This window comes from Vombatus ursinus, unplaced genomic scaffold (genome assembly GCF_900497805.2).
Source record: "Vombatus ursinus unplaced genomic scaffold, bare-nosed wombat genome assembly UNPS02004423.1, whole genome shotgun sequence".
Classification (NCBI taxonomy): domain Eukaryota; kingdom Metazoa; phylum Chordata; class Mammalia; order Diprotodontia; family Vombatidae; genus Vombatus; species Vombatus ursinus.
In genome coordinates this window covers 1232197-1248919 of record NW_020944201.1, presented here as the reverse complement: position 1 = coordinate 1248919, position 16723 = coordinate 1232197, and the positions used below count along the sequence as shown (strand labels likewise).

Here is a 16723-nt window from a genome sequence, read left to right as displayed (position 1 = left end):
GCTTCTAGAAGAGGCCTGAGGAGTGGAAAGGGGGATGCTTTAACGGAGCCCTGCTGCTGAAGTTGGGTCAGAGGAGATTCTTTTCTCAGGCAGGATCAAACATGGCAATTTGCAGCTCCCTTTGGTTGGAAATAAGACTGTGAGCACCTTTCCTCTACTGTGGTAAGAGAATCCTGGAGGGAAGAAGCCAGAGTGCTGGGCTCTCTCATAACCAGGCCTCATGATGGGGGAAGAGGAGGGCAGGGCTGGGGGAGGGGGGGGAGAGGAGGTGGAGTTACTCTTGGAGTTGTAATTAAGGAGGAGACAGGGGGGTAGAAGAAGATAGGTGGGAGCCATGAGAACTGCTGAACCCACCCACCTAAGCTGTAGGAAGCCCTCTCTCTGCTCTCCTGAGAAGCGGGGTGGGGAAGGAGAGGAATTGGCCCAAGTGAGAGAGCAAATGAGTGATGGAGCTGGGATGTGCTCAGGGCTCCTGCAGCCTGGCCCAGTGTTCCCATCAGGCCACACTTGTGGTGGACCATTTTCTTTCCTGTGAAAAGTGTACATCTGAGCAGATGGTACAGGCCCTCTACTTTCCAGATGAGTAAAGGGGGGCAGGGAAAGGGAGAATCTACTCAGTCTCTTGTAATTGGGGTTTCCCCCCTCCCCTTGGTTAATTAAAATCTGCATATTAAAACAGAAGAGGTTGCTATTGACTGTCTTCCTTGTCCATCACCCACAGGGAGCAACACACAGCTGTCCCATCCCTTGGCTAAGAAGCTTGCTACTGCTTCTTAGGCCAAGCTTCCCAGGCTACAGGCCCTGCACCAATGAAGACTCAAGCCCTCAAGTTAGGGCAAAAGACAGGCCCTCAGAACCCTGGAGTAGTCAAGAGCAAGTAAAATCCTATATGCAGTCACCAAAGATCAGGTGGGAGGGGCCTTAGAACCAGGAATGTCAGGGCTAGAGGGCCCTCAGAACAGGGAATGTCAGAGCTGGGAGGGGCCTTAGAACAAGCAATATCAGAGCTGGAAGGGGCCTTAGAACAGGGAAACTCAGAGCTAGGAAGGACCTTAGAACAGAGAATGTCACGGCTAGAAGGCCCTCAGAACAGGGAATGTCAGAGCTGGGAAGGGCCTTAGAACAGAGAATGTCAGAGCTGGGAGGGGCCTAAGAACAGAGAATGTCAGAGCTAGGAAGGGCCTTAGAACAGAGGTCAGGGCTGGGAGGGGACTTAGGACAGGGAATATCAGTCAGATCTGGGAGGGACCTCAGAGCACAGAATGGGAACTTGGAGATGAGCATGTATAATCCAATTTTAGAAATGAAGAAACTGAGGTACAGAGAAAGGACTAGCCTTGTCCTTGGCCACACAATGCCAGAACCAGGGCTAGACCCCAGAGCCACTGGACACCAATTCCCATGATCTTTGTGTCACATCTCATTGCTGTTCTTCCCCCTCCAAGTGAGTCCAAGGATGGGCAGCTCATTGGAAATGCTTTCTCCTAATAGAAGTCAAATGGGCATTCTGGGCTAGAGTCCAGAGCTCTAAGCTGAGCCGGGAGGATACCTGGGAACTCAGTTAACATTTACTCTTAATGAACTGAATCCAAAGTGGTGAAGCCCTGGAGGCGTGGAGGGGGAGGATGAGAATCCAGTGTGGAGGGCCTGTAGGGGATGGGGAAAGGGGAGGGCCTGGCATCCCCTGGCAGGCTGCCAGGCAGCACCTCGGATGTCAGCGATGCAGGTGGAAGAGATGCGACACATTAGAGAACGTGTGGGGTAGATGATGCTTGCAAGGTAATCCTGGCCTTAGCAAGAGCCGAGCTCTTCTACTCCAAGTTATGGGACATTGGGACAAAAATCCTTCATCTGGGTTTCAGTTTCTTCATTTGTAAAACCAAGGGACTGGATGATTCCAGTGCCAGCTGTCTGTAATCAGTTTCCAACAGCCCCAAGATGGCCCCAGAGCAGACCAAATGTAGCCTTCCCCTTAGCACTGTCCCTCCTGTTTGAGTGGCCTCTGGGCCTTTCACAGACTCTTCAGCCTGGCAGAAGTCATGCAAGGTCCTCTGCCTCCCTGTTCCCTTCCTGCACCCCCCCCCCCCAGGCCACATCAGGTGGTATGCATCCACTACCTTTGCCCTCAGGTATACCAAGCAAAAAAGTACTCAGTGTCCCTCTGGGTTAAGTGGCTGGTGGGTAGGTGACCTGGGCCATTCTCTTGGGGGAAAGGTCAAGCAACAAGGGTTCAAATTCAGCTTTAATCATTAATTCCCTTCATGACCTTGGGCAAGCCCCACAATACTAGAATGTTAGAGTTGGAAACTAGCCCTCATTGAATCCCAAAGAGGAGGAAACTGAGAAGTCAAGGGCCTTGTTACAGGTCCTATAAGGAGGATTTGCAGAGCTAACGCTCAAACCCAGGTCCTCTGCCTCTAAATGAAACATCTCCCCCTCCCCGCCATTGTACTTCTAACCAACACTGCAATCTAACTAGAGATTGATCTATTCTGTGTTTGGAGGGCCTGGCTGATGGAGGAAAGAAAAGTGAGAGAGCTAGCTGGGCTTCTTTATGTGTCCCCATGGCTATGCCAGGTCCAGGGGGTAGAGCTGGATGGCAGACCGGAGAAAATGCCCCTGGGGACCTTACAAGGCTAGAACACTGCACAGAGGACAATGAAAGCAGCTGACACTTCTTCTGAGGAAAAATATGCTTTCCTTCTAAGTACATTTGCCCAGGGTCTCTGGCTTCCTCTGAGAAGGGAGGGAGCTGGGCTAGCTGGTCTCGAGGGTCCCTTCAGGGCCCTGGGGTCTAAGTTTCCTCTCTTCCAGCTCTGCTAGTCTGTGATTGAATTCTCGTTTCTTCCCCATGCTGTCTGATGTCATCAGGGAAGTAAAATGAGAAATCAATCTAGTCCCCCAGCTGATCTCGGGGGCCCAGGAGGCTGCCTCATTAGGCCACCAGAGCTCTCAGATCAGCACTCCTGTGGGCCTCCTCCACGTCTGGCTTTTTGTTTTCCTGAACTTGGATACCGGAGCCAATCATTCAATGGTAAACTGGAAGGGGCCCAGGGGATTTGCACAATCAAGCTGGAGGAGATGGGAGCCAGTGAGAGAGAACTGCAGTCCCACGAAATCTAGCCCAGAACATTCGCTGGAAACTCGGGCTCCTGGTAGAAATGTTCAAGAGGAAGGAGGTGAAAAGCAGCTGTCAGGGCCATGTTCCCTCTTTCTTCCTTTCAAGTGGATTAAATGAGTGTGAACAGTGGCAAAGAGACAGCTCGAAGGAATCATCCCAGCATCAGGGAAATTAGAGATGGAAATTTCCCAGAAGCCTATAGGCCTCTGGAACAGGCTCTTCTCACGGTTGCACCCCCACCCCCAATCAGGGCCCGGCTATTGATTGCTACTTAGCGGAACAATTGACGATTTCCTTTCCTTGTTCACGTAGGCACAGTTGGGGCCTGCTTGTCTAGAGACAGAGGGACTGCTCAGCTACAGAGGGAATGGAGCCCGAGAATTTTTGAGCTGAAAGCAGTTGGACTCAAGGAGGGGAGAACTGGGGTGGGGGGGTGGTAATCAAGAGACCCAAGTTCAAATTCCAGTTTAGTCACTTACAAGCTGTGTGATCTCAGGCAAGTCACATAACCTTCCTAGGCCTGTTTCTAGGAGTTTGGTATAGACGGCCTTGGAGGTCCCTTCCAGTTTTAGAGCTAGGCTCCAATGTGTGACTTTGGGCCAATCCCTTCCTGGGGCCTCAGTTTCCTTCTCTTTAAAATGAGGGGGTTGGACTTGATCGCCTCTGAGGGCCCTTCCTGCTTAGAGAAGATATGCTTTCTCGGCCTACACGCGAAGTGGTGAATGCCTCTTAGGCGGGGTACAGGAAAGGTTGGCTTCTTGTTCTCTCCCCCACCCCTTTCCTCCCAGAAAGACAGATTAAACTCTAAAGGCTTTGATCTTTCTCATTTGGTAAATGAAGTTGAAATTAACATGAGGATGCTTCTGACAACCAGAAACATTTGGGAGTCAATGAGAAGGCAGATGGGGTTTCCCCTGCTGATTTCCAGGGCTATTATCCACCAGGCCTCTTTCTCTGCTTGCCTAACAGTGAAATCCTGGGAAACCTCATTGCAAATGGAAGCCCTAAGAGGCTATGGGGCAAAGCTTCAGGGACCTCAGGCCCCACCTGGACATATTCTCAAGGACAGAGGGCATGGTACACCAAGGTGCTACTGCCCATAATGAGGCCTGCGGGTAAGGCAGAACTTTGAGGGCTTCTAGGTGCTCACTACCTAGTGGTACGGGATATCAGAAGAGAACTGAGGCAGGAGAGCGTGGTACAGCTGGGTGACCATTCAACTTTGGTCTACTTCTCTGGAAAATGAAGAGGTTGGGACTAAGGCCCCTCCCAACTCTGACCTTCTCTGTTCTAAGGCCCCTCCCAGCTCTGACATTCCCTGTTCTAAGGCCCCTCCCAGCTCTGACCTTCCCAGCTCTGAACTTCTCTGTTCTAAGGCCCCTCCCAGCTATGACACTCCCTGTTCTAAGGCCCCTTCCAGCTCTGACATTCCCTGTTCTAAGGCCCCTTCCAGCTCTGACATTCCCTGTTCTAAGGCCCCTCCCAGCTCTGACCTTCTCTGTTCTAAGGCCCCTCCCAGCCCTGACCTTCTCTGTTCTAAGGCCCCTCCCAGCTCTGACATGCTTTGATTCTCAGTAACTATAACCAACTCTAGCACATCCTCAGAAACTCCCTTCCCCTTTTCAGAGAAGACAAAGAAGAGATTTAAACCACTTGATTCCAAGAGGTAAGAATTGGTGGGGGGGGGGGGTTCACTCACAGGTCTGGAAACTTTCTTTGCCCACAGCCTAAGCACACTCAGGGCAGAAAGTAAAAAGCAGATTAGGAAAAGAGCAGAGAGAGTCCCAGTATTCAGGAGAGATCATAGTTTAAATTTTGCTTCCGATGTTTCTAAGCTGTGTGAATATGACCAAGACACTAACCTCTCTGTGCCTTGGTTTCCTATTCTGTAAAATGGGGACACTAATCCCTTTGGTATTTCACAGGATTGTCATCAGGAACAAATGAGATGAAATGAGCTTTATGAATCTTAAAATAATACAGATATGTTAGCCATTATTATTGTTACCTTTTTTTGTAAAATGGGAGGATGGACTAGATCATAGCTGAGGTCCCTTCCACCTTGAAATCTCTGATCCTATGACTTCCCTGGGCCTCAGTTTCCTCCTCTGTAAAATTTAGGGGTTGGCCTAGCTGGATGACCTTTGAGCTAGCAAGCAGTTGTTATTAGAGGGGCTGTAGGCAGTTACTTGTGTTTTCGTAGCCCAGGAAGGTAAGGATAGTCATTAAGGATGGGGCCCAACTCTGGCCCTGGACAAACCTGCAAGGAGGCAGAGGACCTACCTGGACGTCCTTTCCACCCTGGCCCCCATGTCCATCCACAGGGACCCAACTAGGCTTCTCATATTTTTTCATTTGCAAGATTACGGAGTTCTATCTTCTAAGGTTTCTGTGTGCACCGACATTCTAAGTTCTTGCTTCTTCTGACATTTTCTCTTCTATGGTCCCTCCCAGCACTGATAGTCCATGTTCTGAGGTCCCTCTCATCCCTGACTTTCTATGTTCCAAGGTCCCTTGGAGCTCTGGCATTCTAGATTCTAAGATTACTTCCAACTTGGACATTCTGTGTTCTAAGATCACTTTCAGTTTTTATATTCTCTGTTCTAAGGTCCCTACTAGTGATGAGATTCTGTTTTAAGGTCCTTCCCAGCTCAGATATTCTCTATTCTGAGAGCCCTTCCAGCCCTGGCATTATGTGTTCTAAGATCCCTCCCAACTCTGCCATTCCCTGTTATAGGTCCCTTCCCTGCTGACATTCTATTCCATTCTCCCTCCCTGCTTTGACATTCTACATTCCATACTCCCTCCCAGTTCCGTCAGTCCATGGTCTAAGATATCTTTTAGCACTGAAGTTCTCTGTTCTCAGGTCCTTCCCATCTCTGACATGCCAGGCTTCCAAGGCTCCTTCCAGCTCTGATATTCTCTATTTTATGTTCAAAGGTCCTTCCCAATGCGAACATTTTGTTGTTTCTTTGGTTCTATGGTAGCATGGCTGCCCCCTCCCTGGGAAGGATGCCCAGCCTCTCCCATCTGGGTAATGTTATTCTATGGCCTGTCAGGTTGGACAGCTCTGGTCTGTGAGATGAATTTGTAATGCCATTACTCCTGGTTCTCTCTGTGGTTACAAGAACAAAACACTAAGTAATGCAGCTCAGCATGTACCTGAGAAGTAGCTGCCTTTGATGGACTTGTCATTGCAAGTCTCTTTTTCTAACATAAACCTTGACAGGACATTCAAGTCACAAACAGTCTTCCCAGTCTGGCCCCTCAGAACTCCCCTGAATAGTCCTTTTCATCCAGAGAAAACCAGATTCCTGACTTTTGCCAGAACTCTGCCTGGGCTCTTGAACATTTATAAGTCTTTGTACGTCATGCCCTATCCTGGAACGCCTGTTCTTCCTCCTTTCTATCATCCTTCGAGGCCCTGACCACAAAACCACACAACTGGAGAATTGGAAAGCACCTCAGCAGCTTTCTAGTCCAGTCCTCTTACCAAAAGGAATCCCCACTCTAACATACCTGCCAAGTAGTCATCTAGCTCTTCTTGGATACTTCTAAGGAGAGGGAACATATCAGCCCTGGAGGCAACTTATCCATCACTTTGGGACCACTCTAACTGTTAGGAAGTTAATCCTGACTTGAAGTCTAAACATGCCTAATCCCTTCAACCAGCTGTCACATGGCATGGCCTAAAGGTCCTTCTCTTGGCTTTCTCTAGCTTAGCAATGTCCTTAAGCTGTGGCCTCCCAGAACTAAAGGAAGCTGTGCTCTGACTGGGGCAGCAGGCACTGGGACCATCACCTCCTCATTCCTGGAAGCAAATGTTTCATGCTAGCTTTCCTAGCTGTTCTCTCACACTATGGATTCATCCGAGTTACAGTACACTCAATGGCCCTTATCTTTTTCAAAGGGAAGCCTTCTTTGATCTCTCCCTCCTTAGACCTCCCAGGCACTGTACTCAAAGAGCCCTCATTGTTTCCATCTTTCTCAGTATTTAGGATGGAAAGCATTTCAAATCCAGCTGACAAACATTTGTTAAAATACCTACTGGGTGCACAACACTGTACTAGTCATGGAGGGAGATACAAAGTGGAGATACCTGACAGTTCCTACTTTAAGGAGCTCATAATCTAGTAGGGGGAGACAGGATAAAAGGACGAATGACTAGAGCACCCCATGTTACAACACGGGGGCCTTAAAGAGGTACAAAGTACTCTCTGGGGAAGGGTCGGGGGGGGGGCGTGTTACTGACAAGAGTTGTGATCAGGGAAGACTTCCTACAGGAAATAGCTTTCAACTAGATTTTCACGGAGGGGCAGGGATTCAGCAGGCAAAGGACAAGAGGACATGCTGTGGTCCAAAGGGGTGGAACAACAGGAGAAGTACTGAGTCTGGGGAATATCAAAGAGTCTAGTTTGACTAGGATGTAAATGGAGGAAAGTGATACGAGCTAATGCTGGAAAGGGAGGGTGGTACCAGATTATGGAGGGCCTTGAATGTTAGGCAGAGGAGATTGGACTTTCTCTGGAGTGGCAATAAGGAGTCATTGAAATTTCTGAGCAGGACACAAACCCAGAGGTCACAAAGAAACAAGATGAGGTGGGCAGTGTGAGAAGAGTGAATTAAAAAGAGAGGGTGGAGGCAGAAAGTGAGTAAACCCTTCTCTGACCAGTCCCCGGACCCTTTCACTGTCTTCTCCAATCTTTGTGGCTCCTCACTTATGTATGGGAGGTAGAGACAACAAGAGTGTGGGGGTGAAAAGAAAGAAGCCCCAGAGTTAGTGAGAGGACTTAGGATGACAGGCTTTATAGGTGGCCCAGATGGTAGAGGTCATCTATACCAGACGTGACAGACTCTCAGCCACTGAGAGTGAGAACAGAACCAGAATAAAATGTCATTGGGAAATATTTAACAAAATAAATAAAAAGACAATTTAACATAGCTTATGTTAAATGTGTGGTTTTCTAAGTTAATATGCTGTGCAGTTTCTATCTGAATTTGACATCACTGGTTTAGAACACTGCTTACATGACAGAGGAGGAAATCCAAGGCCCATCAACGTGGGGTGAAATATGGCAAAGCTAAGTCACTGAGCCAGGATCTGAAAAGCCAGGGCCTCTGGCTTCAAATTCAATGCCCTTTCCATTAGACCATGCTGCTGTTAAGAACATCAAGAAATGAAGACACTCAAGTGGAACACAGTCAAATTTCAGCTGGATCCCGAGAGCGAGCTCTAAAGCGACACATGCAAATTGTCTGTAAAGGCCCGTGCTATTTCCCGCTATTTCATATGCATAGTTAGGGCCCCTGGAGAAACTCCCAGAGATCCCAAAAGTTAGCTAGCAAGATTGGCCCCAACAGCTCAGTTTGCATTCAGAATCACAGAATTTGAGAATTGGACAATGGGACTTCAGTGGCTGCCTAATCCAAACCACATAGGAAAAGATTTCCACCATGACCCACTTGATAAGAGGCTGTCCAGCCTCTCCCGGAAGGCCTCCAAGGAAGGGGAGCCTACCATCTTTGGCAGAACTCAGTCCACTTGGGGACAATTTGAATTCTTACGAAGCTTCTTCTCTTGAGATTGAGTACCAGTTGCTCTTAGTTCTACTTTCCGGGGTCAACCAGAACAAACTAAACGCCCCCAAAATTGGTGTTCAGAACTAGACACAATGCTTCATGATCTGATGAGAGGGGTTGTCACCTCCTCATTCCTGGAAACTAAGGCTTCTCTTGATGCAGCCCAAGAACACATTAGCTTTTTTGGCTCCTACGTCATACCGTTGACTCAGATTGAGCTTGAGGTCCACTAAGACCCCCAGATCATTTACAGACCAGGTCCTAACTCACCACACGTCCCTCACCCTCTACTTATGCAGTTGATTTTGGAGCTCAAGTGAGACTTTCCTTTCTGTCCCTAGTGCATTTCATTGTATTAGCTTCACCCAATGCTCTGGCCTGTCAAGAGCCTTATGGATCCTGACTCTGAAATCTGGTGTGTTAGCTCTCCCTCCCAGCTGTGTGTCATCTGCCCATCTGATAAGCGTACCATCTGTGCCTTGATCTGAGTCATTAATAAGAATGTTAAATGGCATAAGGCTCAAGCACAGATCTCCAGGGCACTCTACTGGAGGCCTCTTACACGGCTGCCATCAGCATTAATGGATCAGCACATTTCAATACTGTCTAATCCAGAGGGATCATACTCTCTGCTTGCTAGTGCAGGGGAATTAGATTCAAATGTTATTGGGAAATGTCTAATAAAATAAGGAAAAATACAATACAACATAGATAATGTTAATTTGTAGTTTTCTAAGTCATTATGTGGCCTGCAGGAATCTGTTTCTATTTATTTGAATTTAACACCATTGGTTGAGTACACATCTTCTCCACATCTCCCATCTCCCCTCCATCCCCAGCAGGGGATGTGACTTGTCCAAGGCCACACTTGGATCTCAGACCTAAAGGCATCTAGTCCAAACATCTCATTTTTACAGGGTAGGAAAAAGACCAAGGAAAGGGAAGTGACTTGCCCAAGGTCATACATAGGATCTTAAATCTAGAGCTGGAAGGCACCTCAGAAGCCATCTTGTCTAATCTCCTCATTTTACAGAGGAGGAAACTGAGGCCCAGAGAGGGGAAGGAAACAGTAATAATCATCAGAGACAGGATTTGAATCTAGGCCCTCAGGCTCCAGGGTCAGTGCTCTTTCTGAGGTCCAACTCTGGAATTATACAATTCTATGACAAAAGATGACTCAGGATTTAGGGGACCTGGGTATGAATCTTGCTTCTCACACTTATTAGCTGTGTGACTCTGGGGAAGTCACTTTCTCTTTCTGTGTCTCAGTTTTCTCATTTCCAAAATGGGGATACACATAGGTCTAGAAATCAAAGTTATGATTATGAAGCAGCTTCTCTTTCTTCTTTAAAGAGCCCCATGACTATCCCTCATATGCCTCCTTATCTTCATCACTGCCCTTAGGCCACATCTCCATTGCATTTCTTCTTTTTTCTGTCTTTTTGGACAGGCTAGGCCTATTTCTGGGTCCAACCCCAATTATTTCTGGGAGGAACTTACCTCCCAGTCCAAGACTGAGGCCTGCCACTGGGCAATCTTGTCAATGTTCTCCAGCCGCCGCTTCCTCTCGTTGATCTGCTGGGTCACGTTCCTCATGACGGCGAGAGCTGCTGCAACATACCTGTAGTCACTGTGAAGACACAGGAGGGGGAGGGCCCATTAAATCATGTCCGGGAGGTGGGGGAAAAAGGAAAAGCACTGGATTTGGGATGCCGAGAGGGACCTCAGAACATAAAACATACAGTGTCAGAGCTGGAAGGAACCTGGAATCACAGAATGTCAGAGCTATAAGGGGCTTTAGATCACCCAACAATGGAGTTGCAAGGGACCTGAGAGCAAAGAAACTTAGAGCTGAAAGTGATACAGGGGTGGAGAACCTGTGGCCTTGAGGCCACATGTGGCCCTCTAGGTCCTCAAGTGCAGCCCTTCGAATCCAAACTTCACAGAACAAATCCCCTTCATAAAAGGATTTGTTCTGCAATCAAAAGGCTGCACCCAGGGACTTAGAAGGCCACATATAGCCTCGAGGCCACAGGTTCCCCACCCCTGTCTTAGAACACAGAATGCCAGAGGCATAAAGGGCCCTTAGAACATGGAATGTCAGAAGTGGGAGGGACCTTGGGACAGAGAATGTCAAAAGCTGTGAGGTACTTCATAGACCACCTAGTACAAGTCTCATTATCTTATGGATGAAGAAAGTGAGGCCAAGAGAAACTAAGGCAGTAGGTGGAAAGAAAGGTGGCACCCTTCCCACCTCTGTCTCCTGTTCGGGGGCCCTTTGAGACAAAGGAAGATGGGAATAGGCAACATGGAGACTGACTGGCCCCATTTCCCTTGCTGCCTGCCTATCTCTTCCAGAAAGTCTGAGGTGACTGTCCTCACCCAGCAGGGTACAGGGGGCTGTCTGCTGGCAGAGCCGTCAGCTGCATCAGCCGCCAACTTCGATGATAACTGTGGAAATCACAGACGCTGCAGGCAGGACTTTGGGGCAGTGTCAGTAAGAGTAACCTTCCAGTTCTGAGAACAGTGAAGGGGCCAACAGGCCTCTCCTGCTATTTCTCCTGGCAGGTGCAAGGGGGAAAGGGGAGGGCATCTCTCTCAACTGTTTTCATGCTGAAAATGGCCACAATCAAAGAAGCAGCAGCACGTAGTGAAAAGAGACCTGGACTTGAAATGGGAAAGCCTGGCTTCTAGCCCTGGATCCACCAGGAATGTGCTCAGCATGTACTTCTAAATACACGTGCTGTCTCCACTGATAGAAAGGAAGCTCCATGAGGGCAGGCCCTGTCTCACTTTGTCTTTTGACTCCCTGGTACAATGTCTGGCACTCATGAGCGAATGTGTGACTGTAGGTAAATTGTGTAACATCTTGGGGCCTCAAGTTTCCTCCTCAGTGAAATGAGGGGTTAGGCCTTAAGGGCCTCTGAACTCCCTCCAGCTCAGCGGGGTTCTGCTTTAGGCTCTCTCCTCCAGCTTGAATGTCTATAGGAGGCTGGCTCTAGAGTTGAAAAGGACCTTCAGAAACAACTCCTCCAAGGCCTTCATTTTCCCCAAGAGGAAACTGAGGTCCTAAGAGATTATGGCATTCACCAGAAGTTACCCAGCTAGTATGAAGCCTAGTACAGGGGAATTAGATTCAAATGTCATCAGGAAATGCTTAACAAAGTAAGCATAGATAATGTGACATAGATAATGTTAATTTGCGGTTTTCTAAGTCATCATGCAGCCCACAGGAATCTGTTTCTATTTGAGTTGGACACCACTGGTCTACTAACAGGAGCAGCCTCATGGCCAAGTAGGAGGGTTCTTTGGCTCGGTCTGAATCCATGAAAGGTACCACAGCATTTGGCCAGTTGGCTGATGTGAGGGCAACTCACGTGGACAGAGATACTCCCAAAAGGCAAGAAACTCTTCCCAACTGAGCTAGAAGGCAGACTAGATGAAGAACATTGGACCAGAAGAAAAACAGCAGAGACAACCCCCTGTACTCCCAGTGTGTCCCTGCCATCTCCCTCTGGACGTGTGAGGAGACACTGGGCCCCTATCCTGGCCAACTCTGACCTGGCGAAGACCCAAAGCCAGGGTGGGTAGCCATCCCCTTCCCTGGTGGGATGGCACAAGCCTCTAGGACCAGGTACCTTGGAGGACACTCAGAGCCTCCTGAACCTCTCTCTCTCTGTTCCTCCCATACCATGGTGGATCACAGAACAGTCCAGGGCTTGGAAACAGGACGCCTGAGTCCTAGACTCAGTTCTGCTGCTGACTCGCAGCGTAACCTTTTATACACTCATTTACACACTCAAGTTTCTTCAATTGTAAAATGAGGAAGTTAGATTAAAAGGCTTCTGATATCCCTTCTAGCTCTGACATCCTCTGTTCTAAGGGCCCTCTAAGCTCTAATGTTCTAGGTTTGATGGTCTTTCCCAGCTTTGACATCCTCGTTTTAAGGGCTCTCCTAATTCTACCATTCTATGCTCTAAGATCTCTTCCAGTCTTAACATTCTTTGTTCTAAGATCCCCCCCAGCTCTGATATTCTATGTTCTAAGGTTCTTCCCAGTCCTACCATTCCACGTTCTAAGGGGCCCTCTCAGCTTAGGCATACTTTGTTCTAAGGGCCTGTGTAGCCCTAACAGTCTATGTTCTAAGGTCCCTCTGACCTCATATATTCTATGTTTTAAGGTCCCACGTAGGTCTAACACTTAATGTTCTAGGACCTCTCCCAGCTCTGATATTCTATGTTCTGAGTTCCTCTCAGCTCTGAGATTCTATATTCTAAATTCTAAGGATCCTCCTAGCTCTGATATTCTCAGTTCTAATGGCCCTCTGAGCTCTGCCATTCTATGCTCTAAGGTCTCTGCCAGTCTCAACATTCTCTGTTCTGTGTTCTAAGATTTTAATTCTAATTCTGTGTTCTTCATGTTATAGGCAAAAAACATTTGCGAAGTTTGGCAGTCATATCTGCTGGCTCCTCTCTTGCCTCAGTGGGGTTAAAGGTGACTTTCAGAAGGCTATATCCAATGAGTGCAATCTCTGGTGGGCTCTCCTAGACTGGTACCATTTTGAGGAGTGCTCTGGCACAGACCAAGTCTGCTTCCTGAGGCTCAGTCCAGCTGTTGACATGCAAGCCTGTCTCCCTGGGATGGGGCATCGAATGAAGAGCCCATGAAACAAAAAGTTTGGTTCTGGTCTGCCCCCTTCTGCTTCTGTAGGGGCTTTATGGGAAGACACAGATGGGCAAAAGACAGGCTGAGCAGGCAAGGAAGGCCTGGGATCATTACATCTGGAGGAAGTTCTTACAGCCCCAGCAGCAAATTGAGTACTGAGCCACTGGGAGTTAAGAACTGATTGATAGGAAACTGAAGGCAGTCCCCAAGGGCTTTCTGGAGCCTGCTGCAGCTGGCTCCCAAAGTCTCAGCCACTCACTCTCCCACCACCCCAAGGTCAATGGCAAGGGAGGGCGTCCCTCCAGCATTCCTTCTTGCCAGATTCTCTTCCCTTCCCTAACACAGCCCATATGATGGGAATGAATGTCACCCCCACCCCAATCCACTGCCTCTACAATCCCTATAGCAACTGGAACATCTGGATTTTCTCAGAAGATCCTGGAACAAGGATACCTTGTGGGCGGCCAGAAGGAGTAGATGTGTTCTGAAGCCCTGGACTCTTCCCTGAGGTTCATACTGATTGGGGGGGGGGGGGGGGGGGAGGATACACCCCACATTCTCCCCCCAAAATTAGTTTCTAAATATGAACTGCTTCCTCCCCACCCACATGTTTTCCTCTACAGGTTGAAAAAAAAAATGGATAAAAATGTGTGACCATTAGGTGAGGAAATATAGGCTGGCTCCTTCTCTACCTTCTCCCTCCCTAGTTAATCCCTTTGCCCTGGGACCCAAGCTCAGTTCTATTTATCTCCACCACCAAGGTCCCATACACTCTCTGGGCCTTTTCTGTTCCTTATGCCTGACCTCACCTCTGGTTGGGAATAACTTCCTCCACTATGATAATGCTTGGTCTGCACCTCCAGCAGAGCTGACTGGGTTACTTACTTCAGTCACTGAATCCTCTGGTCTGACTTCGGTCCATCCATGCATCCATCCATCCATTGATCCATCCATCCACCCACCAGGACTCCAGAGCCCTAACCAGCACAGACACTTGGACCTAGCCAGCTGCCCTACTGTGCCCCCAGGCCTGAGCTCTATCCACTGTGTGACCTAGCTGCCCATACTTAAATCTGGGGTGGTTTCATATGCCTGGACTAGACTAATGCAAATTTGTGACCACACCCAGACTCATCAGTAGGGTTTGCAGCTAGAACTGGAAGTCTCAGACACGGAGTCCTGCTACAGGATAGTGGCTCACTGTCTTCCTCTGTCCAACGGAAGGCTTGTGCTGGGGCCAGACGACATCTAAGGTCTCGCCCGGGTTTCATAATCTTTGCTTCTCATGTGGTGTTTGTTAGTTCAGGCTGGGTGGGGCCAGCTGGGGCTGGGACTCTGCGGGCCAATGGAGCCTTGGAGGACCAGAGGGCCTCTCGAAGCCTCAAGCTGCTGTTGGAAGGTAGGAGTCCCCTCCTAAAAAAACCACATTTGTAGCAGCCCAGATCGAGAGATGGCCGGAGCACTGAAGGCCATGAGGTCCAACTCTGTCATTTTACAGATGAGAAAACTGAGGCCCAGGGAGGGAAAGGGACTTAAGCCAAGGTCATACAACCAGTATCTGAGGCAGGATTTGAACCCAGGTCTTTCTAACTTCAAGTTCAGTGTCCTAAGGAGGGTCATAGGATAGCAGATCCTAGATCAGAGTTGGAAGAGACCTCAGAGGCCAGCTAGGCCAACCCCCCTCATTTGACAGAGGAGAAAATTGAAGGGAAATATTTGCACCTAGGTGCTCTGACTGAAGAAGAGTGAGCTAGCTCTCTTTGGCTGGGCCTGTGCCAGTCCCTCAGGCAGGAGCCCAGGCCTGACCCTGACTAGCTCTTCTGCTGCACGGTTCTATAAACCTTTGCCTTTCAGACAGCTTCCACCATGAGTCATCATGGCCAACCTAGCCACCCAAGGGAAGGGAGTGACCAGCAGCCACTGCTGGGGCAGAGAGCAAGAGGTAAAAGCACTCAAGAGGCAGAAGGGAAAGAGAGGGAATTAGAGAGGGAGAGACAGAGAGAGAGAAGGGAGGGAGAGAGATGAGGAGAGGGAGACAGAGAGAGGAGACAGAGAAAGGGAGAGGAGGGAGGAAGAGACAGAAACAGAGAAACAGAGACAGAGTGAGAAAGATACAGAGACAGAAGGAAACAGAGACAGAGAGAATGATAAAAAGAGAGAGAGAGAGACCAAGACTAGAAAAGATGGTAACAACTTCAGTAGGACAAACTGAAGGAAAATCGAGAACTATCTGAAGCAGAACCCAACCAAACCAAAAAACCCTTCCAGGTGAAAAGATCTGCTAGAGTCTGTGGAAATGAGGCCATGCAAAGTCAGAGGCAGCTTTTAGGGCACCTTTGAGATGATCGAGCCCAAGCCTGTTCTTTTACTTATGGAGAAGCTGGAACCCAGAGCTGGCCAGAGACAGCTGGACAAGGCCATGCAACCAGAGAGAGGCAGACCCAGGGCGCTATCTCGGCTCCTTTGGCCCCAGGCCTAAGGTCTCTCCTCTACCGTGATGCCTCCTGAGTAGAAAGTGCCCCAGAGTAGGAGGCAGCAAATTCATTTCACATCTTCCATAAAAAGACAAGGCATGTGGTAGAGGAACACAGGTTCCTGGATGCCTTCAAGCTGGGGTCCGGAATGGGTGTGTTCAAGGGAGATATAAGCACCTCCAAATCCACTCATGAGCTCTCTGCTTGGGTGGGCGACATGGGAAGGCTGGGCCTCAGTGACCCGGTTCTATGCAGGGCATTCCAACATGGGGTCACAATGACAGCAGGATTCTGGAGGGCTGACACATGTCATGGGGCTGGGGCAGGCCAGGAGGAGCACAGGAGGGAAGAAGCAAAGAATTCCAGTTCCTTCATGTAAACCAAATCACAGAGGCCTTCAATGTCCAGTGCTGAAAGGCAGCCCAGAGGAAATCAGACAATGGGCCCAAACCAAGCCAGGCAGTGGGCCTAATGAGAATCAGACAGGAGGCTGAGGGGGGAGAGAAACACCTCCTTCCCCCTTGGCTTGTTTAGTCTGAGCTGATTAGCTCAGCTCAAAGTGGAATACAGTACTAACAAGGCCAAGGTCACAGACTTGATCCCATGTACTCAAAGAATGCCAGAGCTGGGAGGGGCCTTAAAATACACAAGAGCTAGAAAGGCTCTTGGAATGTCAGAGATGGAGGACCTTACAAGAGAGGTTGGGAGGGACTTTAGGACATAAAATATCTGACCTATGAGTAGAACAGGAAATGTCAGGATTGGGAGGGGCCTCAGAACAGGGAAGGTCAGAGCTGGGAGGGGCCTCAGAACAGGGAATGTCAGAGCTGGGAGGGCCCTCAGAACAGGGAATGTCAGAGCTGGGAGGGGCCTCAGAACAGGG

At 49.0% G+C, this 16723-nt stretch overlaps 1 protein-coding gene across 5 annotated transcripts in view; it reads right to left on the bottom strand.

Annotated features, from left to right (window-relative positions):
- The window catches only part of ARHGEF9 (Cdc42 guanine nucleotide exchange factor 9), a 277350-nt gene that overhangs the window by 24181 nt on the left and 236446 nt on the right, over nt 1-16723 (bottom strand). For all 5 annotated transcript variants that reach the window (XM_027836028.1, XM_027836022.1, XM_027836035.1 and 2 more), the window contains one exon: nt 10202-10331. In XM_027836028.1, coding sequence (XP_027691829.1) covers nt 10202-10331 — 130 coding nt within the window. The remainder of the gene's footprint in view (nt 1-10201; nt 10332-16723) is intronic.